The sequence below is a fragment of the Dreissena polymorpha genome, chromosome 2 (assembly GCF_020536995.1).
Source record: "Dreissena polymorpha isolate Duluth1 chromosome 2, UMN_Dpol_1.0, whole genome shotgun sequence".
NCBI lineage: Eukaryota > Metazoa > Mollusca > Bivalvia > Myida > Dreissenidae > Dreissena > Dreissena polymorpha.
The window spans coordinates 70,304,777-70,332,377 of record NC_068356.1 but is presented as its reverse complement, the minus strand read 5'-3'; the positions used below and the strand labels follow the sequence as shown (position 1 = coordinate 70,332,377).

General features: G+C 39.6%; 3 protein-coding genes across 5 annotated transcripts in view; all 3 read right to left on the bottom strand.

Annotated features, from left to right (window-relative positions):
• The window catches only part of LOC127867511 (metalloendopeptidase OMA1, mitochondrial-like), a 182,573-nt gene that overhangs the window by 88,014 nt on the left and 66,958 nt on the right, over positions 1–27,601 (bottom strand). The window lies entirely within an intron of this gene.
• Positions 711–12,412, bottom strand: LOC127867513 (uncharacterized). Its single transcript, XM_052408714.1, has 13 exons — positions 12,294–12,412; positions 11,683–11,727; positions 10,890–10,969; positions 10,595–10,666; positions 7,916–8,015; positions 7,290–7,381; positions 7,002–7,067; positions 5,568–5,673; positions 4,709–4,807; positions 3,521–3,650; positions 2,810–2,943; positions 2,126–2,240; positions 711–889 (listed from the first exon to the last, which is right to left on the bottom strand). The coding sequence occupies exons 1-13, from the start codon at positions 12,307–12,309 to the stop codon at positions 763–765; spliced, it is 1,182 nt and encodes a 393-aa protein (XP_052264674.1). The 5' UTR covers positions 12,310–12,412; the 3' UTR covers positions 711–762.
• Positions 13,817–27,601, bottom strand: part of LOC127867503 (uncharacterized) — a 35,187-nt gene continuing 21,402 nt past the window's right edge. The window contains exons 1-4 of one of the 2 annotated variants that reach the window (XM_052408683.1): positions 27,134–27,393; positions 23,490–23,741; positions 21,883–21,967; positions 13,817–17,939 (exon numbers count right to left, since the gene is read on the bottom strand). In XM_052408683.1, coding sequence (XP_052264643.1) covers positions 15,133–17,939; positions 21,883–21,967; positions 23,490–23,696 — 3,099 coding nt within the window. In that variant the 5' untranslated portion in view covers positions 23,697–23,741; positions 27,134–27,393 and the 3' untranslated portion in view covers positions 13,817–15,132. Of the gene's footprint in view, positions 17,940–21,882; positions 21,968–23,489; positions 23,742–27,133; positions 27,394–27,601 lie in introns of those variants that run through there. The other variant, XM_052408684.1, reaches the window with a different exon arrangement.

Below are 27,601 nucleotides of genomic sequence, written 5' to 3'. Positions count from 1 at the left end.
TGGCTGTACGGATTTTTTGTGAAAGGAACAGTACCGGAATTCACAGTGCTGGTGTTTTCCCATCTCACTGTTGCTCAGCCGGTTTCAATGACGTCTGTGACGCTATGGGAGGTTATGACCATGTCAACTTCGGGTCCAACCTCCGCGCAGAGATTTGACTAGAACAATATCTCTGCCTTCATAACCAACCACGTGATGATAGCCGAGCCAATAATTTTCCACGACTTAAATAATGAAGCAACGAAGCAAGCAGTGTGATTTAATTATAGTACGTAGGCTTTAAAGTGATAATAAGCTTTACGTTGTCAAACCATTTTATTTTTTTAAAGTTATTTTCGGCAAAACGTCTTTATGTATTACCGGTTATTAGCCACGGTGCAGCTTGTTTTCAAAGAGCACAGTTTCGATTTTGATCATTTTCCAATGCACGATAATGTTGTGTGTGTATATAATTTATGTTTACATCATTATCATTCTTTTATTAGCAGCAGCAGTTTTGCTAGCAGCTACATGATATTCCACAGCAGCAACAGACACACACGACAACCATCGCCATCACAACTATTATCAACAGCGCTTACTTTGCCATCGTAATCATCATCCACACCACCATCATATTCTTAATCATCTTTATAAATTATGTAGTTTTCGTAACGACAGTTTGGTTTTCGGAAATTAATATACGCCATATTCGTTTAGTAAATACTGGGTGACTTTGAATCATTTTATTCGTGGATATATGATAAGATCGAGGTATCGACCTCAGTTTTCTATATAGCCGGGCGGGAACTTGATGGTATACTGCGGGGGACACGACGGAGTCTGGCAGCACTTTCCGGGGGCTGGATCCGCTAGGTGGCATTGCTGCGGCAAATTCCACGTGTAGCACCTGAAATACATGGGTGTTATTGTAAATCGAGCTAGCATTCTAACGAGTTATTGATACATAGTTATCACATGTACTTGAAAAAAATTGTTAGGTCCTATATAGATATATAATTATATATATTCACCCATATAACGGCATGTGTACATAGATGAATGTACATGCGAATACATTTAAATGACAAACATACACAAAATAAGACAAAGAGCGCAACGTGATGAATTGGTTCGCCTACGCGTTCATTAAAGTGCGTATTGCTTATAGCAGCGGTATTTACCGTTTGTACACGTGTACGTTCATTACGACACTTTAAAATGGCAGCGAAGTAAAGTGGTAGTACCCACACGTGCACGTTCATTATAGCAAGTTCTTATCTCAACGAAGAACAGCAATAGTAACCCCGTGATGCATGTATACACGTCCATTATATCACGAATTTTTCACATTGAGGTGCAGTGGTAGCAATCATGTCACGCGTCTTAGCTCGCGCACGTTCATAATAGCACGTGCTACTCATAGCGAAAAGTAGCGGTAGGTATCACCTGACGCTTCGAGTCATGTTTACGTTGAATCAAACACGTGCTTTACTACTCACAGCGAGTTTCATCGGTTATATTCACCTAACGCGTCGATTCACGTGCACGTTCATACACTCAGTGTGGTACAGATGTATTTGTAACGTTATACATAGATTAACTATCAATATCAAGCCCTTGACCGGTTCAACGTTGGGGAAAGTGAGAGACGACCATACAGAAATTCTCCTCCAGTCAGACCTGTTGTGTGTTGCGGAGAGTAAATCATCCATGGGAAGGGATGTCCACTCTTTTATATTTTCCGTCAAGCTTTTCGTCTGACGGCCTCGACGTCGACCTCCCTCTAGCGTGCTCTGGAGATCAGTCTTGCCGAAGAGAGAAGTGCCTAGTAACGTGTCCATACCAAGCCAGCGTTTGTCGTTTGACGGTCACAAGAGAGGCTTTTGTGGACAAACACGTGTTGCCTTCATTTTCCGGAAGTACCGGTACTCGTTGGTCTTGTGCTCCGTGTAGGAGATGCGGAACAGTCTTTGGAGACATTTATGTTCAAATGCCTGTATTCTGTGTTATGTATCCGCGTGAAGCGTCCAGGTCTCGCAGCCGTAGAGTAGGATGGAGACTACGAGGGACTTGTAGAGCATGTACTTGGTGGGGAAGTTGATGGAACTATCACGTTCACTTAAGTACAAGCTTAGCTACTTACAGCGAGGTGCAGCGGTAGTAACCGCGTGATGCGTCGATGCACGTACACTCGTAGTCACAGCCGTCCCTCCACTTGGCGTCCTGCTCGTAAGTCTTGTTCTTGTACGCACACTTAGCTGCAATCGAGAAATAATAGGTTATATGAAAATGTGCTGGTCCCAGATCAGCCTGTGCATGTCACACAGGCTAATCGGGGACACCACTTGTCACCTGTACTGTTTTTGCGCTAAGAAGAGACTCTCTTTAAACTAAAAACACCGTAAAAGGGGGAATTGTCGTCTCTTATTAACCTGTGCGGACTCCACAGGCGACCATTTACGGACATGTATGAAGCCTTGTTTTCCCATAAAGAGGCACATATATATCTAATATACACGTTCACATATCATGATTAGAACTTTACATTAAACTTTGCTACAAATCACAACATTTTATAATGGATTGAAGGCTTTTTATGACTTACTTTTGCGCATTTCCTGTGGGTCCAAAACAAGTATGTTGCTCTCTTAAGTAAAAGCTTTTTACACAACCAATCGGTCCATAAAACAAGTTAATTTTTTAAGTAAATATATTTACGATATTTAAAGTATATATCATTTAGTTAACATTAAGATCATAAGAATCAATTACTGAAAGTAGTTTTGTGAAAAGTGACAACGCCTGGGCCAATTTCACGTGCACGTACTGATCAATATGGCGGCGGTGTAGTTGAGGGTCGTGAAGTTCGTCGAGCCGCTGTGACAGACCGGATGTTCGCAGCACTCCCCGGCTGTCTTCTGCATCGTGCAGCCCTGTGGAACATTGATGTACGTAGGGCATCTGCGGGGAAAAGTGTATGCAATTTGTAATGAGTATTACACGACCAAACAAATTAAAAAGTGTGTTTCGATAGTGTTAAAAAGGTCCGGAAGAATTCGGAACAAGTTTGAGACTAATATTAAAAACATTTTGATAATAACCGACATCTGACAAAACCGGATGTATCGGTAACAATCTTCGATAAAAAAAAGTGCAGTATGAGTGTGTTAGTGCACTACGACTTAATTGTGCCACTACGAATGTGTTAGTGCAGTTCGATTGTATGTTTGCACTTCGACTTTCTAGTACAATATGATCTTATTCGTGCTTTGCGATTTTGTTAGCGTATAACGAATTTGACCATGCGATACGACTTGCACATCAACGGTGGTAGTGCACTACTAGTTTGTTAGTGCTCTGTATCGTTTAATTGCACAACAACTGTATTTGTACACTACAAATTTTAGGTACACTACGAATTATTTTTACAAAACTACGACCTTTTTAGTAAATATCGTATTTGTTAGTACACAACAGTTTGTACGGCACTTCAATAAATTTTAGTGCAATGCAACTTTGTTCGTTCCCTATGTCATACATGTCCTGGCAGACGTATCTTCCTGTACGCTCGTCCTCACACGTGCACCGGAAGTCGCACCCCTCGTCCCAGGTCTGACCCTGGTGGTATACCTTGCCCTTGTAGTGGCACCCCTGTAGGTTGTAGGGGACTGTGAAGGGGTGATATGATAGTAGTACTAGTAGTATAAGAAGTAATAGTTGTTATAGTTGTAGTAGGTAACTTTTATTCACTTTGTTCAAACATGTATACATAGCTTAATGATGCAAATTATGTGTGTTTGTGTTACTGCAATTTAAGGTCTCTTTGGTCACATTGAACAGGTAGTACTATTCAAATGCGAACTTGACGTCAAATACACTTATCTTGACAAATATCACACTTTGCGTGAGATCGTGTAAGAATCAATGGAAATGTCTCTCGGTCAACGTTAAACGGCTTAGAGGGATTTTTTTGTCGCTCAGACGCGCTGTTAGTCCCGCCTTCTGTTATTATATCAACGCATCGGAAGTCCAAAACGTTGTCATTTGGCAGGTAAACAAGAACAAAGCGGAGTTTACTTCTTAGAAGTATCACTTTTGTGAGAGGGTGACGACGATTACAGTTTTTTTTCACGTATTGGTAATTGACAAGATTGGAAAAAAAATGTTTCAAATTTGCACATTTTCATTTTAAATATAATATTATGATATTAGAAAGGAAGCAGTAATAATAAACATTTATTTTGCTATAAAATATCCATTATTTGCATCTTTTGACGATTTAAACGCCTGAAAAGTTTGAACCGTTACCAACGGAAAACTATTGAATACTTTGGAGAGTTCTGGTGTTATCGTCATACATTGTATTTTTGTTGACATTACGAGGATTGCTTATATGAAGTATGAAATACACCGGTCATATATGAGCATTAATGGCCGAGTGGCCCAAAAGCTAAACTTTTACTCCAAGGGGAGTGGTTCGAGCAGTTCGAGCTCAGTTATGGATTACTTTTCTTCTTTCTTTAATTTTATTCTTGTTTTGTTTTTACTTGAGCTATACAATTCCAATGTTTATATTTATGAATTTAAAGCATTTTAGGACAAACTTCAATACATGCCTAAATATGTTTAAAGTTTCCTTTAAATTAACAAATCGCAATTATGTTACTGATAAGCAAAACCGTTACACAAGTAATTTCATAAAGAAATAGGTCACTAGGTAACGTACATGTGGTCGCAACGACGTTTGTATGTGACGTTGTGGCGATGCCGTGCGTCGAGGGAATTGCGGTGGCGACGGTGTGAGGAGACTGCGTGTGAGGCGACCCTGGCGGTGAGAGGGATTCACGGGTAAGAATGAGTCGCGTTCTGAGAAAACTGGGCTTAATGCATGTGCATAAAGTGTCATCCGCACAGGCTAATCAGGGACAACACATTCCGCTTTTATGGTATTATTAGTTTCAAGGAAGTCTCTCCTTACCAAAAAATACGTTTAGGCGGAAAGTGTCGTCCCTGATTAGCCTGTGTGGACTGCACAGGCTAATCTGGGACGACACTTTACGCGCATGCATTATGCCCAGTTTTCTCAGAACACGACATATATAAGTATTTTGTGACCCTGTCGTATAAGGTTATTCACTGGTTAATAATGATGTGTGCAGACCCTGTCGTTCAAGGAGGTTTAATTTTGTGATGAATGGCGTTGGGCGACCCTGTCGTAGAAAGTGTTTTTTTGACAAAAAAAGGTTTGGGATGTTTAGCCTGCAATCCGCAAAAGACTCCGATTAGCAATACAGGTATCATCCACCTAAATATATATATATAAGAATCTTTTTCAGAAGAGCGTAACAGCAACCTGCTTCTAAACATTGTCACCACCGGTGCATATGTTTATGATACAGTAATCCGCTTTGTACAATAATGCGTATTTTTACAGAGAAATCAGATACGTATATTACTCATAACACCAGATTTTAATTTCACAGATTTACACAGGCATTCGATAATTGCTTCATGTAATACCACCTGTATCTCAAGAACACATCTCAAGAAGAATGTCTGGTACAAGTGCTTCAGGTGATACACACCTGTGTTTTTACAAAGATCCCTGTTACAGTTTTCCGTAGAGCAGCATGTCTGACACAGTCCTGCGCGTTTGTTCAAAAGGTCCCTATAGGTCCTAGGGGCACATGCCTGAAAATGATAAGTGTACAGTTTTGATGTTACTCCCCGTTATTTTTTATTGCATAGCGCTTCAAAATGACTACACCTACCGCCATGTATTAGTTGATATATTTATAACATATGCATTATTTAGTGAAATGTCAAATCACACAGTCCGTTCTTTTTGGCATAGTGTTTGGACACGTTACAGTTGATAGAGTAGCCTTGCGAACTACCGCGCTACCAGCTCAACACTTTTCAGTTAATGAGAGAGCTAGACGTTATCCCGTTACTACCGGATCAGCACAGCCCAGTTGATGCGGTAGCTCGACGCTGTACCGTACTTGCCGGATCACCGTATCACAGCAAATACGGTTGCAAGCTGTTTATCCGTTCTTCTCGACGTTAAAATATTTACCGGATTAGCACACCCCAGTTGATACTATGGATAGACGTTTTACCGTACTTACAGGACCATAACATAACATATTACTCAAGTGCTACACATTCTACCGTATTACACAGATCAGCGCATTAACGTTTGACCGTATGTTCAGGATCAAAACATCCCAGTTTATTCGAAAGCTAGACATTTTACCGAACTTACAGCATCAGAACAACACATTTGTAACCGGGGCCAAACTTTTTACTGTTCTTACCGGATCAGCGCATCCCAGTTGATAACGGAGCTTACAGTTCTTACCGGATCGGCGCATCCCAGTTGATAACGGAGCTTACAGTTCTTACCGAATCATCCCAGTTGATAACGGAGCTCACTGTTCTTACCGGATTAGCGCATCCCAGTTGATAACGGAGCTTACAGTTCTTACCGGATCAGCGCATCCCAGTTGATAAAGGAGCTTACAGTTCTTACCGGATCAGCGCATCCCACCTGATAACGGAGCTTACAGTTCTTATCGGATCAGCGCATCCCATCTGATAACGGAGCTTACTGTTCGTACCGTATCAGCGCTTCCCAGATGATAACGGAGCTTACAGTTCTTACCGGATCAGCGCATCCCAGTTGATAGCGGAGCTTACAGTTCTTACCGGATCAGCGCATCCCAGTTGATAAGGGAGCTTACAGTTCTTACCGGATCAGCGCATCCCAGTTGATAACGGAGCTTACAGTTCTTACCGGATCAGCGCATCACAGTTGATAACGGAGCTTACAGTTCTTACCGGATCAGCGAATCACAGTTGATAACGCAGCTTACAGTTCTTACCGGATCAGCGCATCCCAGTTGATAAGGGAGCTTACAGTTCTAACCACATCAGCGCATCGCAGTTGATAACGGAGCTTACAGTTGTTACCGGATCAGCGCATCCCAGTTGATAAGGGAGCTTACAGTTCTTACCGGGTCAGCGCATCCCAGTTGATAACGTAGCTCTCCAAACACGTACTTTTCCTTTGTGAAGCAAACCTGAAACATATTCATATTTAAAGTATTAGTAAGCAACCTTGGACACGTCACGCGTTTTCATATTGGATCGTTATTGGAAGGAGGTAACGGTTTTGTCAAACAATACAAATAAGCGCAAACATGTACAGAGCAATCGCATGAGATGGCTTATTTCATAGATAATGTTATGAAGCCCGTTTTGTTTATAATTTTAATTCATGCACAACTATGTGACTTGATCACCTGCCCCTGACCGCATTCTGTGACTGCCCCGCAGTGGGTAGGGTCCTCTACCGAGTCGCATGACAAACAACGTGAACCGTGGCCGGCCGGTGCTGTAAGGGTAAGCTTACTGTTACAGAACAATGTAACACATACAATTGTTTAAAGCATAGTTTGCGTTTGAGGTCGAAATATGTTTTTGATAAATGGCTTGGTTCATCCTGCATAATTCTCTACAGCGTCTCAATATACCTCAGGTTATCAATTTAATCGAGCTTAAATAAGTACCTTAACCTATAAACTACGCAATCGTCTAGTTTGTTTCTTCCCTTCATTGGGATCTACGGGGTCGTCACATTCAGGAATTTCATCCTTATTAAATGTGGATATAATGCGCCACGTTCTGTGAAATCTTGGCTTAATGCATGAGCGTAAAGGGTTGCCCCCATGTTACCCTGTGAAGTCCACACCTGCTAATCAGGGACGAAATTTCGTTTAGAAAAAAAACACCCTTTTAACGAAAAGCGACGTTCCTGGTTAGATAGTGTGGACTGCAACGGCTAATCTGGGACGACGCTTTACACACATGTATTAATCCCAGTTTTCTAAGAATGCGGCCCTTATGTTTGCCAATGAAGACAACTCACCTGGTCCGTCGCACAGTTCCTTGTTGCAGTAGTGGCCATCGCAGCAGCGATTACAGATCGCGATGTCCCGCTTGCCTATCGCCATTGAGGCAGGGCAAGACTACAATGAAGAGGGGTCAACAAATTTGCGTCATTCCATTTAAGAGCAAAGCACAAATACGTGTGAGTGATTCAGCTCAGAAGAAAAGCACACATGTATGGGAGTTATCCGACGTAGAAGGAAATCATACACTTATGTGAGTGATCCAACGCAAAAGGAAAGCACACATTTATGTGAGTGATTCGACTCAGAAGGGTAGCATAAACTTATGTGAGTTATCCGACGCAGAAGGAAAGCAAATCTTATGTGAGTGATCCGACGCAGAAGGAAAGCACACACTTATGTGAGTGATCCGACGGAGAAGGAAAGCATACACTTTTGTGAGTGATTCGACTCAGAAGGGAAGCATACACTTATGTGAGTTATTCGACGCAGAAGGAAAGCATACAATTGTGTGAGTGATCCGGCGCAGAAGGAAAGCACACACTTATGTGAGTGATCCGACATAGAAGGAAAGCACAAATTCGTGTCATTTATTCGATTGAAACGAAAAGCACAGAAGGGCATGTATGTTTCAACAAATGTTATCTTAACGTTTCTCAGAGAATCTTACTTATCAAACGTATAGTGGTTAAACGATTTTAGACAGAAAAGCACGTTCTTTATTAAAGGGACCGTCAACCGCGATTGACGAACAAAAGAAAAGTTTTTAAATACCGTATTTTTTACAATTATTAGTTTATATTGATTTAAAATATCACGACTGGTAAATTACATTACTTGAAAAAGGTTGTTAAATTTAATATTTTCAGTATATTCGGTTAAAATTTTATTGGGTATGTGTACCAGATAACTACCCGTTAACGATAAATAACGCAAGTAGATTGATCATCATCGTAACGTGGTAAACCCAGGAATGAAAATTGTGCATTCGTAGTGAATTGTATATATTATATATATATAATGATCACTCTACTTGCGTTATTTGTAGTGTGTACATCGTTATGTCACCTTTTTTCGCGATATACTTTCGATTTCATATCCTGAAATTTAATTACCGAATATACTGACAATATAAACTTTTTTCAATTAATGTAATATACTAGTATTGATATTTTCATCAATATAAACTAATAATTGTAAAAAATACGGTATTGTACAACTTTTCTTTTTTCGTCAATCTGGTTGACGGTCCCTTTAAAAAGAAAAAGTCGATATATACGGGATCTTTTAAAATCAGGTTGCCAGGAGAAGGATGAAGTATTAATGAACAACTCCAGACCGGTATTAAAACTTTATACAATAACTTGTGTAATGGAAGTGATATATCATGCAGATATGCTAACTAAACCGAAGCGGTTTGTTTCATGAACATCACAGCAATGATTCTTAACGGAAACGGAGTTTACGGACATTATTTCAACGTAATTGATAAACCATTCATAATGCGTTATTCATTCATTTTACATAAATTTTAATTATAGAGCATTTCATGATTCATTATTAAGTTTTGCGGTTAATATAATTATTAAAAGTATGTTTATAACTATATATGGTTGTATACTTGTCGCTTTAAGTTTCCTATTAAAACAAGCTAATAGACTAATAATATCAGCAATACATATCAGATTGCGGCGGGTTTTCAAAGTGGATTTCTCAGTACTTACTTTTTTCGGTTTATTCGTGGTTGCACATATGAATTCGCATGTGTGATACACTCTCAATCGCATCGGCACGTGTAGTTCATATACACGTTGCGTGCATTCATATATTTATAATTGCGATGTATGTTTTTTTTCTCAAATATTTATATTTAGTCAAATGCGTAAAACATAATAAATGTGTATTTTAGACGTACATATAACTAACATCTTATGGGAAAATAGTATGTTTTATTTTACTATGTTAATAAATGTAGCGGATCCGTCTCTATACAATAACCTGTTTTTTATTATTTGTTTACATGTATTGAAATGAACTGAAACAAGTTACAATTTCTTTCCCTGAGTCCACATGACTTTTTTTTATCTTAAATGCATGTATTCTCACTCTTAAAGGGGCCTTTTCACAGATTTTGGCATATTTTGAAGTTTGTCATTAAATGCTTTATATTGATAAATGTAAACATTGGATCTTAAAAGTTAAGAATAAAATTAAAAATAGGAAAACATGTAGCCGGTACCAGGGCTCGAACCAGTGACCACCGGAGTCCTGGAGTAAATCTGAAGTAAAAACGCATTATCCCTATCGGCTATTCCGCCGGTTACACACCGTTGAAGTATTTTATACTTTATATAAGCAATCTTCGTAGTTTCGTAAATTTAAACAACAACAGAACTCTCCAAATTATTCAATCGTTTCGCGTCGCAACGCTTTATAATTTTTAGGTTTTCAAATCGTCATAAGATACATATAATGGCTATATTGAACTATGGAAAATGTTCAGTAATACTGTTTTCTCACAAATATCATAACTTAAACGAAAATTTGCGAATCTGAAACAACTTTTTTCAATTTTGTCAATTTACCAAACCGTGAAAGATCCATTTAAAGCAATATGCAGCGGATACCTGAATTATCAGACGACAATGAGAACAACTTGGTCAAAACAGCGTGACAAGCATTTTATTTGTATTTACCGTTTTCGCCATACACCCAGTCACGTAATAGAAATGACCGTCGGGCTGGGCGTAGCTGATCACGTGACAAACCTGAAAGTAACCATGGTAACAGAAAATCAGAATAAAAACCTTAAAGCTTATTTAATGAAAACATACACTTGTAAAGATGTATAAGCTTGATGTTCTAATACTCATATATTTTTTACCTGTTTTTCTGCGACTAATCTGAGATATAAAATCGTACATTTTCAATCATCCATTTTATTTAAGAAGTTTTGTTTACATTTAACATATAGGTTCGTGCAATACCTACCTCGTTTGCCGCGCACTCCACAATCCTGTCACAGTCACGCGGGTGGGCCACGTGATCGCATTTGTAGCACATGACCGCTTCTGTAAGGAAGAAAGCAGACGACACATTGATTATATAAGAACAAGCGCTAATCGAAGCTCTAGCCTTCGGCCTATTTCTCGTAAGCTAACGCCCTACCACAAGTCCAAAGATACATTTTCTGTTGATGTATGAGTCGTGTTCTTAGAAAACTGGTCATAATGCATGTACGTAAAGTGTCGTCCCAGATTAGACTGTTCAGTCTGCACAGGCTAATCAGGGACGACACTTTCCGCTTTTATAACATTTTTCGTTTAAATGAAGTCTCTTCTTAGCAAAAATCCAATTTAGGCGGAAAGTGTCGTCCCTGATTAGCCTATGCGGACTGCACAGTCTAATATGGGATGACACTTTACGCACATGCATTAAGCCCGGTTTTTTCAGAACAAGGCTAATATTAAAAGAGATCTTTTTGTTGAACTTCGTGTTATTTAAAACATGGTTTTAAAATGTTCTAAATTTAAATATTATATGTACAAGACTAGACAACCGAAAATTCTGTTAGCGAAGAATAACATAAAAAAATGCCTCGGCCGGACTCGAATTAATAACCTGTAATCAGGGTTGGTCAAGCCAAAAACTTTGACAACAACAGATTCACGTGTTTGCTACACAATTGCTACACGACCATTTTATTTAAAAATGGGAAATCAATCTTTTCCATATTCATTTTGTATACTACCAAACACAATACTGTATAAAAATGCTACCTTACCGGCCATATGCGACCCAACGTTTGTAAGTGCCAGAGCGAGGTACACTGCGAATAAAAAATAGAACATGTTCTCTGCCAATTTTTATCAAAAGTTCATGCGACAAGAGAAACTAAAATCTAAATTATTAATTCTAAAATACACTTTACAATTCAACATTGTGAACAGCAAACTGTTTAAAGCACTAACATGCGATGGCTGAATTTAAGCATGTTCTTTAATTTATGTTTTAAATTGTCAAATGTCTAGTATTTCAGGTGAAAATTGAACTACTGAGAATGTAATGAAAGGTACGTGTTTTCGTTCTCATTCTATTTCGTATGTCATCTGGCATTTTTACCTCAAACATTTTTATACAGAAACTGATAAAAATACAAACAAAAGCACGGTTTAGTGTCATCATTGCTAAATGTATGCCCCCGTTGCTCATAGAAAAGTATTTTGTCTACAAAAGCAAATACTTAGCAAATTGTAATACACATAACGATATAAATTCAGACAGAATCCCGGTTTGGTGGCTTGCTGTCTCGTATACGAGTGTGTAAATAATATTCAGACTTCATGATACCTTCGAATGTCAGAAGATTAAAAAACAATCAAAATGTAAACTTACAATAAAACGCTCTCATCGTGTCCTTTATAAAAAAAAGCGTCTAAGAAATGGAGAGGACTTTGAAAGACTAGAGTGCCAATGGTAATGCCGTCTGTTATCTTATCTCGTATAGGACTCATGACCTAGAGAGCAAAATGAAGTGCCAAAACGAGTGACCCCGTCAGTGCGGTGTTAATTATATCGATGTTATCAGAGTGTACTGATTCAAGTTCAAATCTATACACTATCTTTGTTGCATTGCTGTAGATTATTTCGTTTTCTTCCTTTGAATTATTCTTGTACATTAAATCTTCTTTTACAACATATTCTTATTTTACAACCTTCAGATGCTTTTTCTGTTCGTTAAAGTATATTCGATTGTCCCTAACGACAAGATTTACAGGTCGATGATAAGAATAGCTAGTGTTTTGTCTTCAGATATTTTAGTAAAAACGATAGGCGGTATTACTTGTTGTTTTCGTTTTTTAAATCATCGAGGTTTCGAAAGTTACAAAACTGCACCATTTACGAATTACATGATTCTTACAATTTATAAGAATTCTATTGAATTGCTTTTTCATTTGATTTGCGTGAATTATTAATTTAGTTCACTTTCTAAAATGTATGATCAATATAACTCAGTTATATATGGTTCGGGTAACCAAATACAGTTTTTTGTTTTTTTTGTTGTCCATGTTGATTCCCGATGTAGGTACATGCGGTGTATTGTTATTTGGTATGTGCTTGGTTGTCGTGCTGTGGTGTTATTTCAGCTTGTCACAGAAATAAATGACCGACTGTTGAAAATACAAATACTCTCCTTCTGTATGAACCGTAAAAAAAACTGATAAAAACCTCAAGTTTAGTGTTTTTTATTTCGTTAATGCCCATCTTTAAGAGTTTGTGACGTTGCGGCGGTGATTGGGTATGGTGTTTGATTGAGAGGTCACGAATTCCATGGAAACATTCTCGGGATCTCGACCAAAAGCACGAGGTACTTCTTTAATTGACTTCATCAAACAATGTATACATGCTAATGAAATAAGTCTATACTTCAATCGAGATGAACATTCGCATTCTAAAATTAATAGTAAAGACATTGTTTATTAAACTATATAAATTATGCTGAACGATACAAATACAGTTAAAATAGGTATTTCAGTAAAGCGTTGATTTCATTTGATTTGATTGTACATTTGTTGATTGTGATTTTCGAACCTCATCAAAAACACACATTATTGGTAATCTGCTGTGACGTTGGGTTTGTAGATGTCCTTAATGCGTAGAAGTCTAACATACTAATATAGAGTTTCTTTCCTGAAGTATTCATTCTACGAAATCAAATATAAACATGATTCATATTTGTTGTGCATTGCTTTCCTCTAGTATGTTTTGCTTTAATTAAATGTTAGATGTCTAAAATGCTGAAGTTTTGTAATCGACGTTTTATACATATCTGTGTTAAAATATGTTTTATAACACGCAGAAATCTTGCGGTTTTTATGTATCAGTGCCTGTTGATAAAATCAAAACAAGACTGATAATTGAAACTTTGTTCGCTATTTTAATTGTTTTAGTATTTGCATTTTCATGTATTCACTACAGCAACATAAATAAAATGATAATTACGGTTTATATCGTAGAAATATATGAATGGACAATTACAAGTTTCTACAATTATATAATAGAGCTAGCCACTACTGTTCAATATCAATAGTTAAATATACAAATATTGAGGACATGCGTTTGAAGAACATTTTATACTAAAAATTACATCTATAAATCAACACATTTTAAAATTAACACCGAAAATGTTTCACAAAAGCTTTTAGTTCACAAACGTTGCTTTGGATAGTTGGTTCGCGACACGCAGTACATCAGGCAAATTTATGAACCTCCGCCACTAACAATCAGTTGACACACATTATTTACACTGGCAAATGCACGTGTTATTGTTCAAACATAAAGTGTTTTATACAAATGCACGTTTGATTGTTGAAATGTGAAGTATTTTATTTACATTCAATGATTTAATCACAGTCGAACAAACCATACAAAGAACCTCTCATAATGTACGCCCCGGGAAGGCCATGTCGAACGTCAATACTAATTGAAGTAATTGGCCAGTTCCTACATGGACAGTATATAGTGGAGCAGGAATGTTCATTTAGTTAACTCATATAATTAAATGCAACTAGTTTTAGTTGTACAAATATTCAACGTTTGATTGAATACGCAACTGATAAATGCTGTATACGTTTATGACTGAATTATTAATACGATGCACATCATTGCCAACAACATGAAGTGGCATATCAAGAGATTGTTGTCGTGCGATGCAAAAAAACAAACACTTCCCGTTAAACCCACAAGGAAGAAATAATACAAAACTACACCAACCTTATAATAATATTTACATGGTATTCTTATAGCAATGTGAAAGCCATATATGAATGCAACAATCATAGTAATGAGCATTGTGCATCATGCATGTAGTTACAAGTATTCAAGTCTCCGGGTCTTCATCTAAACTATCTCTAAATTTCAAGCCATATAATAATATGGAACTTTAGATCAGACAACAAAAACGGACTTTCAATAGTTTTTAACGTACCGATCATGTGTATAGTATTCTCTAAATATGTCAATAAACTCAAATGAGATATATAGTAGAGACAGTTTATTGGTATGTACACACTATTCGCCGACATGATATTTGCATACAGTCTTCAACAATACTAGGTAATCAAATAGTCCATGCTAACCACCATTTAATCTCATGTATTGTCGAAAATGTATACTAAAATGTACTATGACACTATAACCGTTTTATTAGACTCATCCACATATCCGGATACTTTTACAGAAGTATTTCAGCGTCCACTGGCCGCCACCCTCGAATAAACATGGATATTTTCTGCACATCCACGAGGTTTACACCGTCCAAACAATCTCGAATATTAGTATCGCCATCGACCACTTGCTGGAGTTTGACGCCATCCACTTCCAGGTATCTGAGCCTGTTTATGGAGGATTCCTTTATACCCATTGCAAGGAAACTCGCGGAAATATCGTCTATGGTAAATTCAGACAGCGATTTACTACCAGATTCAATTTGCCTCTTGGCCGCGCACACCAATGCAAGCGGCTGTGCACTAAGGCTACTCCCCTCGCTGACGGACATTTTCCTCACTGCGATTCGCCAAAGATTCTCACTATCCGAGGGTCTGACGTTATTTGTGATAATCACTCCGCTTTCATTCGCAGATTTTGTATTGTCAAGTTGCTCCAACACGCTGTCTTTGTTAATGTCTTCAGTATTTGTTACGTATTCTGGACCACTCACAGAATCCTTATCAAAGTCGCAATGGCATTCGTTAGCGTTCACATCTGATTGAATGTCTTTTGCTGCTGTAACGGTTAAGCCGTCTGTGATATCAACCTCGCAAGGAAATTCAACGTGCGCTTTCTTTTCGACGTTAGAATTTTCATCTGACTGAATATTTTTCTCCGTCGTAACGGTTAAGCCGCGTGTGATATCTGCAGGAAATGTAAACAACTCCTGCTTGGTTTGTTTATCTGATACATTTTCAGTCAATATGTCACCCTGTTTATGCATGTTACTTGATTCATTGTTTGTCGTCTCGATACATTGACACGATTGTTCCATATTTGAATACGACACATTTTCAGACTTGTGTTCAAGATTTAAAGAAACTTCGTGTGTTTCATACGTATTTTCATCCGAAACGGGAAATTGATTTGTTTCTTTTTGTGAAGGATCGATGTTAATTTTTATCGAAGGTTCAATCATCTTAGTCCCAACAAGAACACCATTTGCCTCTTTAAGAGTGAGACCCATGTTGTTATCCTCCTTGAGGTTAAGTTCTTTCGATATCACTCCGTCACTCTTATCGATTTCTTTATCATTCTCCTCGTCCGAGTTATTTTCAATATCACCTTCGTTATCGGAATCGATTTTGTTCAGCGTAGCAGCAAGTTCCATCAGTGATTTTAAGTTTTCGTAAACTTGTTTTCTTCCGGATGCATCGACTTCGTTGTCGAAAAGATCTCGGTTTTCACATCCAAGCAGTGTGGATACCATAGTTGGCAAAATAGTTGTCGACGGTAGTCTGCAGACGGGCTTGTGGGGATTCAAGGGTGATCCCGTTTTAGAGGCCGATTCGCAGGCTTTAATATCCTTCAAAAGTTTGTGCGGATCGTCCATTTTTGGAACAGCGTATTCAAATGAATCTGTCGACCCTCTGTTTGAGCCCGCGCCGTCGCTAACAGACGTCGTTGAACCGGACGATACACCGGAAGAGCTAGTTGAACGCGGCACAGGAGGCGGCGATATCTCTGGGGGACTTGTGGTGGGTCGACGTCTGGACACTGGAATATAGTCGTCATTGGCAGCTATACCTTCTTTGTCTGGGCTAGCACTGGTGTTTCTATCATAGGATCCTGCTGCAAAACATGACATAGAGGTCGCCTGTTCAATGCCTGCGAAAACCGAGGCAAATAAATCGTCCGTGTGTTCTGAGGATTCCTCCCCTATGAATTTAGATTTATTGAAATCACGATCATTTTCGAAAACGGTGCCCATGAAAGTGTTGTTGTTTCCAGAATATCTCTTGTTGTCATCATCGTCTTCATACAGCGGAAGCGTCAGATAACTGTTTCCCAAGCAGAAGCTCATTCGCCCGGTTGAAAGCGCACGTGCGGGTCTTACACAGACGAACTCATGTTTCTCAGCCGAGCGCCCGCGTGTAAGATCTTGATGAGCAATACTCAGAGTCGTCCGACGTTTCTGTCTTTTTGGTGAAGGAGTTTCGGCGTACTCCAAACTTCTGATCGCATCCTCATCTCCCGCGTTTAATTTCGGAAACTGTTTACTTTGCTCGCGGTTACAGACCTGTGTTGATGTGGCCGCTTCTTCCTCTGTCTCGGCGAAATTGTAACAAACCTTGATGTTTCGCATGTATGTTATGGCACGCTCTGCACTCAGGCTCATCGCGCTCCGGAAGCAAGGGTTTTGACGTAGGTCGTCGGTCATGACCGCGACGCGGAAGTACATAGAGGACGTCATTGGAATCTCCATCAGAATGTTCTTGTTATTGACGATAGTCGACGCAATGATTGATGTCTCAAGCGATGCCGATTCGGCTTTCATCAAACCGGTAAACAAACGCGGGGTTATCGGAAATCGGCCGAACACAAGCTTTAGAATGCGAGGTGTCAATTTCCTGGCAACGATGTCGCTCATCTGAAGAACATTGTTTTGCGCTTTACCGGACTTGTGGGAGACCTGATAAAAGATTCCCTTCTGCTCAAACGGAAGTAGGATCTTGCGGTCCGCCTCGTCGCGACACAGGAGAAACTTTTCGGTGATGTATTTTGGCCTTCTGAACAACCGCGAACGCTTTTTGACTTCCCCGTACTCCGGTTTTTCGTTGGTCAACAAGTCACCGGGCATGATGTCACGTGGTTCGCGTTTTGCTGTCGCGCATGGGCCATCGTGGATATGAAAACCGGTGAGCTGCTTTGTGCCGCCTACCAGAAATCGGTCGGTATTCGAGTTTGCGACTTCCTCTACGCTTTTAAAGTGCGGGACGGTGTCGTCTGCTTGTATGTTTCCGGTAACCCGCTGTAGTACGGCAAACCAACCTGAAGACACACATGTTAGAGAGTATCGATTACCAAATAAACAGAGATAAACAATCTCACCGCCTCCGAAGAAAATGTAACTTTAACGCGTCAAAAGTTTGACACAATATGTATTGAGTATCCTACGTCAAAATTGCCGTTGCTGTTTTAGAACTTATATATTGCGTCCAACGTCACAGTTTCACGTAAAACACGTCACGATATTGACGTTAATTTTTGCGTTATTATCACGAAATACGTTTCACCAGGCAAACGTCAAATAACGTTTTTAGTTGAAAGCCCGGGGGGGGGGGGTAACTTCCTATATACGGGTATATAGGGGTGTGCCCATTTTATGGGGTGTGTTTTTCGACTAAAATTATAGAAATGGGTATGGTTTTAAGCATCTAAGTATAGATATGGGTATTGAAATAAGAAATTTGCTTGTATATAAATGCATATAGATTTGAAAGTATCAGTATCAAAATGGGTATGATAAATGTCATTCTTGTATATAAATGGGTATCAAAAAGTATATTTCAGTAGCGGGAAAGATGCAGAAACTTTACTGTTTTATCTGTTGCTTGATCGACCAAGATGATACTGTGACGTAATATATTAACATACGTCATATATTAAGTGACGAAATCGTTACATAAACTAAAAGTGCCGGGAAAAGTGCAGTTACTAAAATGATTTATGAAAATTGTGTCGGAATTAGACGACTGTCAAAATAACCGTTCTTCGATTATCGATCTTAATGTTCTATTCCTTAAATCACAAATCGATGGTCCCAATTTAAAATGTCGAACCTACAAAAACACAAGTTTTCAGGAGACGTATTTTTGTTAAACATTTCTTGAACAAAATCAAATAAAGATTATTTTAAACAAAGTGTCTCATGTTGGAGCATGTTCGTATGGAATTAATTTGACGTTAAGTTAATAAATCTGCTGTAAAATGAATCCTCGTAATTTAGACTTGCATTTATGTGATGTTTCGGCAAATTGGACAGCTTATTGTAATAGATTTTGTTTCAATAGAATAAATTATTCCATAAGATAAAGCAAAGCAATGCGTGTTTTCTGTTTTACACGGTGGAACAGAGGTGACAACCGCAATTCTTTATTCATAGTGTGGCATCAACTTAATAACTTGTGGAAACAACTTTTAAAATAAATTGTGGAAATACCTAAGTACGTTGTCCCCACAACGTATTAAGTTGAGACCTCAGCTTAGTAACTTGTGGCCACAACTTCATAACTTGTTCCCAAAACTTATTAAGTTGTGGCCTCAACTTACTATTTTTTTCATTTAACTTATTAAGTCATTCTTTCAACTAGATAACTTGTGGGAACAACTTATTAAGTTGAGGCCTCTGCCTAGAAACTTGTGGCGAGAACTTCATAACTTGTTCCAACAACTTATTAGTTGTTGCCTCAACTAAATAACTTGTGGGACCAACTAACTAAGTTGAGGCCACTAATTTAAGTTGAGCAAATCAGATCGGCCGTTTCATATTTACCGTTTTATCACAATTAGTAATCCTTATACTAGTAGGTGCTCGGGTTCGAGCACTATCCCTGTAAGCTATGGATCCCCCGTTCGAGCCCTGTCTGAGCACTTGCTATTTAAGCCATGGATTTCAGTTTTGAGCCCCTATCTGAGCAATCGCCAAGTTAGCGACTTGGTTCAGGGTTCAAACCCTGGTGTGAAACTAGCCACATAAGCGAAGGATTCCGGTTGCGAATCCAGGTCTGATGCCTCCCTTTTTAAACGATATGTCTTTGGGTTTTAGCCCCAGTCTACGGATTTTCCCTGTACGCGACTTGGACACCAGTCTGAGCATTCGCACTCACTCTGTATGCTATGGGCCCCGGGCTCAAATCCCGGTTTAAGTACTTACCATTTAATAAGCGAAAGGACCCTGATCCAAGTCATAGTCATAGCGCCTGACCCGAAAAATGCGGGATTTATAGCTTACATGGCTAGTGCTCAGACCGGCGCTCGAACCCGAACACCCATAGCTTGCGAGGCTAGCTCTCATTCCGGACTCGAAAACAGGAAATGTTGCTTACGGAGCTAGTGCTCATTTCGGCAACCGCTCGCTTAGAAGGCGAGTGTTAGAATAGTATGTTAGCGACGGCTGTTTGGTTCGAGTCCCTGTGTGAACCCGTAGCGTTTGGTGCGAACGCTCAGACTAAGGTTTCGCAACCGGGATCCTTCCCTTACTGGGCAAGTGCTAAGACACAGGCTTGAATCCGGGATCCATAGCTTTCAGGGCTGGAACTCAGACTGGGGCTCGAACCCGGAATCTGTCCCTGTTAGTGCAAATTCTCACATCGGAATTCGAGCCGTCGCTTATAGGGTAAGTCCTCAAACCGAGGCTCGATCTAGAGACCCAAAGCTTTCAGGGCTAGTGCTCGCACAGTGATTCGAACCCCGGGGCCGTCGAAAACTCCTAATTAGCTTTTCGGACTACTGCTCATACCGTGATTCAAACCCAGGGACCGTCGAAAACTTAGGAATCTAGCACTCGCCTCGTAAGTGATGGTTCCCGCGATCGAACCCCGGTCAGAGCAATCGCCCTTTACAAGAATGGTCTCGGGTTCAAATCCAAAAACCATGGACCACTCTCTTATGAAGCGAGTGCTTTGGGACTCGAAACCGGGATCCGACGCTTACGTTGCTAGTGCTCAGACCGGGGATGGAACCCTGAACCCAGTCGCTTACAAGGCAAGTGCTCAGACAGGGGCTCAATCCTGGGATCCATAGCTTTCAGGGATAGTGCTCAAATCGGCGCTCGAACCCAAACACACAATATTACGGATATAAGGGTAATAACGGTGATAAAACGGTAAAGATGAAACGGCCTATCTGAATGGTTAAACTATGGTATGGTCCAAACTTAGTAAGTTGTTCCAACAACTTATTAAGTTATGGTCTCAACTGAGTAACTTGCGGCCAGAAGTTATTAAGTTGAAGAAACAACTTACTATGTTGAGACCTCAACTTAATAAATTGTAAGAACAAGCTATTAGCTGTGGCCACAAGTTACTAAGTTATGACCTCAACATTTAATATTATTTGGATCTCTTTTTGCGTTATTCAATGCTATAAAATGTACATCATTTAATCATTCTATAATCAAAAGTTTACGTTTCGTCAATGTACCTTAAAAATACATGGCTATATTGATACTTTAATAAATTAATTAGCGCGCAAAATACCGAAGTTTTTTCAGCTTCGTCATTTTGACTTCAAGCAATTGCGGTTCGTCATTATATCACGTGACTTTATTGAGCTGTTGCAATTATTTAACTATTTTGTTGTTTTGGGGGTATATGCGCATTGAATTCCCGCTTTGCACAGTATCAAAATCGCAAAATGCCAAAAATATAGGTTCGTCATTTTAAATTGGGACCATCGAAATATTACTTCTACCGTATTTCTAGTTCAGTGAGCGTTGAGCGCCGATGCTCTTTGATGCATGAGAGACGTAAATAACTAAGTCGATGATGTAAAACAGCCAATGTTATTCTCTGAAAATAATATCAGAATCAGAGATTAAAATTCTAGTATGAAATGTGTCCACTTTATCGAATTCTAGTATTGAAATGAGTCCAGTTTATCAAAATTCTTGTATTGAAATGGGTCCACTTTCTCAATGGTATCGTATACAAATGGGTATGATTTTTCAAAAATCTTGTATCAAAATGGGTCTTCTTTATCAGAGTTCCGGTATGAAAATGGGTCACATTTCGGAAGTCTTAGCGGGACACCCCTACCCTAAAATTTGGGAAGTTACCCCCCCCCCCCCCGGGTTGGAAGTACATTTGTATAACATCTAACGAGTCGAAAGTATTACTCCACGTGTGTCACAATGACGTCACAGTTACTCCAATGCTTATAGTAGACTACGTGTAACACGAAAACACGTCACACTTATGACGTCATTACTTACCCTTATAGTCTTCCGGTATGAGCAGCGTCTCCCCCACCTCCTCGTATCGGCCGTTCTCGATGTACAGAGACCGCGTGGTCACTTTCTGTGGAGTAAAGGAAATGTAAACGTTGGTGTACATGATGTTGCTTATATAACGTTTTATCACATTCTAAACCCTGTTTCCCATGTAATACAACCATTACATATTGTTTATATTACACATGTGTAATACAACATTTGTAAGCGTTTTCATTGGCTTAGTTTGCGTTTATTGACCAATCGCATTTTGTTATTTTGCTGAAATGACGTTGGAACGTCAGATGACGTCACGAAATGTAAACAACATTCGGGATTTATTATTATGTTTGCGTAAATAGTTATTTAATTTGCTAATTTAAAAGCATGTGATAAAAAAGATCTGACACTCGTTGTCATATCATACCATATTTTATTAAACGAGTTCAGGAATTGTGTTGTTGGCGAGCTTACTAACGAATTTCCTGGACGAGTTTAATAAAATATGGTATGATATGACAACTCGTGCCAGATCCTATATATATATATATATATATATATATATATATATATATATATATATATATATATATATGCGACGTTTATTATTCGGCGTTTCGTGAGCTATATATATATATATATATATATATATATATATATATATATATATATGCGACGTTTATTATTCGGCGTTTCGTGAGCAATAAGGGCTTAAAGCAGGTTAATATTAATTATGATTTTGAAAGGATTATGACTTTTTAAGCATGTCATTTTGATCTGTATAATAAACAAGAAATCTCCAACATTACCAATTTACCATGCACACATCTGTGACAATTTAATTCACTTAATAATGCTGAATACGTGATAAGTGTCACAGAAGTTAAGGGAAACTTTTAATGGTTTCAGGAAGCTTACTGATAAAATCAAACAGCACTTAAACGCATTTCATATCGCATATATGCTGCTCATGAACATGAATGAAATTAGGTTTTGCTTTCTAATTATTTGTATTGCATACTTAACGTTACTAAAGCGGACTGGCATGGCAACAATGGCTCTGATGTTACATGTAAGCGTTTCATCCATATACATGATTTATTTTTTGTACCTACATAAAATCGTAATTATTTTTTATTGATTTATTAAAGTTATTCATCCAACAGAACATAGATAAGATGTTATAAGACATTGGCTATGAAAAGGCATTTTAGCGACATGGCGCACACACGGCTCCAAAATCTGAAGAAGTCAACTTCGAAAAATGAGATACTAAAGGCAAATCTGTATCTGTATTATCCGTGTCGCGCGTCGGTTGTATTTGTAACATTACAGAAAATAATTACATTCATCACAGACAAAACTCTAGTTCGACCGAGCAAGTATTATATTAGAAAAACGGTGAATTTCTATTCATTGAAACTATCTCCACGTTGACTTGAGTTTAACAGACATTAAGAACGTTCTCGTTGGTGCTAACTTTTAAAACCGCTAAACATGTGATGTTAAAGTACAATTAAACATGCAAGTTATTTTTCATATTTATGTCAATTCTGATAGCGATTATTTAGTAAAATACATGAGAGTGCACGCGCTTACAAAAACGTTACCTGTATGTTACGCTTCTTGTACAGCAGCAAAGGCTGGGAAAGGTCAAAATTAAGTTCATCTGGCGGAAGGGGGTGTTTGGCGGTGTCGTACTGCGCAACAACCGGAAGCAGGTGCGAGTCAAGAAGATCCGGTATGCTATTAGACCCCTCCTCGAATACGAGGTTCGGTCGATTGGCCGCCAATCCTCCGACATCAATATTTTCCATGTTTATCCTATCTCTTTATGCAATTTGACGTCTTAATGTAAGCCTCTGAAACGAAGGTCAGTTATAATCATCCATTTGTAACATTGTATTTTTATTATTTATTTATTTAAGTAACTTTATATTTTGAACTTTAAGCATCCATTATAAACATTCAATTTTGTCATAAAAGATACTTTCATGTTATGCTAAATCAGGTTAACATACAGACTGTGCTAGTCTGAACGATTTACATGTAGAAAAAAACATGATTAATTGTGAATTCCCAAGGACAAAATAAGTATGATACACTTATTATTTGTCGCAACTCAAAGCAATACTTGATGATACTAAGATGTGTGCACAAGTATGGTTGTTGGATGAGTTGCACTAGTTTACGAGAAATGTCTTAGATGGATGTTTGAAAAAAGTATAATGATCGAGTTAACTAATAAAACGTACATAACTTAAACTTAAAAATAATTAAAAAAACAACACGATCAACACGCAAAAACTACTACTACTACTGTTACTACTGTCACTACTACTACTACTACTTCTACTACTACTACTACTACTACTACTACTACTACTACTACTACTACTACTACTACTACTATACTTGCACTACTACTGTACTACTACTACTACTACTACTACTACTACTACTCTACTACTCTACTACTACTACTGCTGCTGCTGCTGCTGCTGCTGCTGCTGCTGCTACTACTACTACTATTACTACTACTTCTACTACTACTACTACCACTACCCACTACTACTACTACTACTACTACGACTACTACTACTACTAACGACTACTTCGACGTCTACGACTACTACTACGACGACCGACGACGACGAACTACTACTACGAATACAACTACGACTACGACTACTACTCCAACGAGACGACTACTACGGATACAAAGACGACGACTACTACTACGAACTACTTCGACTAAGACGCGACTACTACTACTACGAATACTACTACTACGAGACTACTACGAATACTAAGACTACTACGACTACTACTTCTCAAACTACTACTGCGTGCGCTGCTGCGCTGCTACTACTACTACTTTTACTACTACTTCGACTACTACTACCACGACTACGACTACGACGACGACTACGACTACGACTAGACGGAGACGACGACGACGACGCGACTACGACTAGCGACGACGACTACGACGACGGACGACTACGACGGACGACGACGACAACAACAACGAAGACGACGACGACGACGACGACGCGACTACGACGACGACGCGACGACGACGACGACGACTACGACGACGACTACGCGACGACGACGACGACGACGGACGACGACGACGACGACGACGACGACGACGACGAAGACGACGAGACGAACGACGGACTACTACGACGAGCGACGACGACGACGACGACGAGACGACGACGCGACGACGACGACGACGACGACGAGACGACGACGACTACTACGACGACGACGACGCGACGACGGGACGACGACGACGACGAAGACGACGACGACGACGACGACGACGACGACCGGCGACGACGGAGCGGCGACGACGACGACGAGACGACGACGGCGACGACGACGACGACCACGACCACGAGACGACGACGACGACGACGACGACGACGACGACGACGACGACGACGACGAAACGACGACGACGCGGCGACGACGACGACGACGACGACCACGACGACGACAACGACGACGAAGACGACGACGACGAGACGGCGACGACGACGGGCGACGACGACGACGACGACGGCGACGACGACGAGACGACGACTACGACGACGAACGACGACGACGACGACGACGACGACGACGAAGACGGAAGACGACGACGACGACACGACGACGACGGCGACGACGACGACGACGGCAGACGACGACGAGGACGACGGCGACGAAGACGACGACGACGACTACGACGACGACGACGACGGACGGACGACGACGACGACGGCGAGAGACGACGACGACGACGAGACGAAGACGAACGACGACGACGAGACGGGCGACGACGGCGACGACGAGACGGGACGACGACACGACGGCGACGACGACGACGACGACGACGCTACGACGACGACGACGAGACGGCGACGACGAGACGAAGACGACGGGACGACGACGACGAGACGACGACGACGACGACGACGACGGCGGCGACGACGACGACGACGACGACGACGGACGACGACGACGACGACGACACGACGACGACGGCGACGACGACGACTACGACTACGACGAGGCGACGACTACTACGACTACTACTTTACGACTACTACTACTACGACTACTACTACGACTACGACTATAACTACTACTACGACGACTTATACTACTACTACTACTACTCTACTACGACTACGACGACTACTACGACTACTACTACTACTACTACTACTACTACTACTACTACTTCTACTACGACTACTACTACTACTACTACTACTACTACTACTACTACTACTACTACTACTACTACTTCTACTACTACTACTACTACTTCTTCTTCTCCTTCTACTAGTACTCTACTTATTATAGTGGTATTTCGGTTAAGTGGGTTCTTGTCTCAAATGCGTTTTTCAACTCCAATTAATCGATTAAAGGGGCTTTTTCACATGTATTGAAGTTTGTCATTAAATGCTTTGTATTGATACATATAAACATTTGATCTAAAAAGCTCCTGTAAAAAGGAAGAAAAAAAAGAGAAAGAAAACAGTAACCCTCAGCTGGGCTCGAACCACTGACCCCTGGAGTAAAGTCTATCGCGTAGATCACTCGGTCATTCGTGCTCATACAATGAGTGATGTATTTTATGCTTTGTATAAGCAATCCTCGTAGTATCACAAAATATAACAACAACAGAACTCTCTAAATTATTAAATCGTTTCGCGTTGCAACGCTTTACAATTTTCATTTTTTTTAAATCCTCAAAATATTCATATAATGGATAATTTAGTACATGTTAAATGTTTAGTATTACTGTTTCCTCACAAATATCATAACTGATTTCATAATACAACTTGAATAAAAGGTTATCAAAGCGTCATTTAACGGTATTGCTAACTTATTCAAAATTTGTTTTGAGTTTGTTGTATTTGTAAATAAACAACGAGATTGAGTTCTGACTTGTGCTTTTTAAATCATGGTGATGTTCACAAGAAAATGTACGGGCATTAGAATCCGACCCCAAGATCCTTTACTTCAGGTCATTTGTTCCACTTAGAAACCATTCTTCTTAGATTTTAGAAGAATAATAATCAGACTAGTATGTTCATGATAAAACCGTCACGTAAAATTAAGCTGCTAGATATTATTGGTTCTGAAGCTGATGGTGATGCTAATGTAAGTTATACTTTGTCAAAGTTCATTCACAACCACATGCGCACAAGGTTTATAAAAAGCAATAAAATTTATAAAAGACACGTACGAGTGTGCCGGTTTAATTCCAATGTTTTAACACTTAATCCAATTTAAAAGCACAATGTTCTTAATTTAATCGATTACTTTAATCGATTATTTTTACACGAAAACGTGCACATCAGTTTCCATACAAATTTCGTTTTTGAATACCGTCACTATAGTTTCCAGTGACCGATCCGATGAGAGATATTTCTGAACTGAAAAAAGTAAATCCCAACCATTTCAAAACAAAAATGAGTAGTTTATCAAATTAGCTGTAATTGTGGCAAGGCCGATCAAAAGTTCAAACGCGATTATTTTTCTTCCGCCTCACTCAAGTGATCTGCAGATTCGACGACTGAAAACAGGAAACAGGTCCTTGTACAAACTTGGCTTGCTCGGTTGAAACGTGGGAGACTGAGAGGGGGTGATTCACTAGCATAAGATGGCATATCACTAGCGTTGTGTATGAATATTATATCTTATATATACTTGC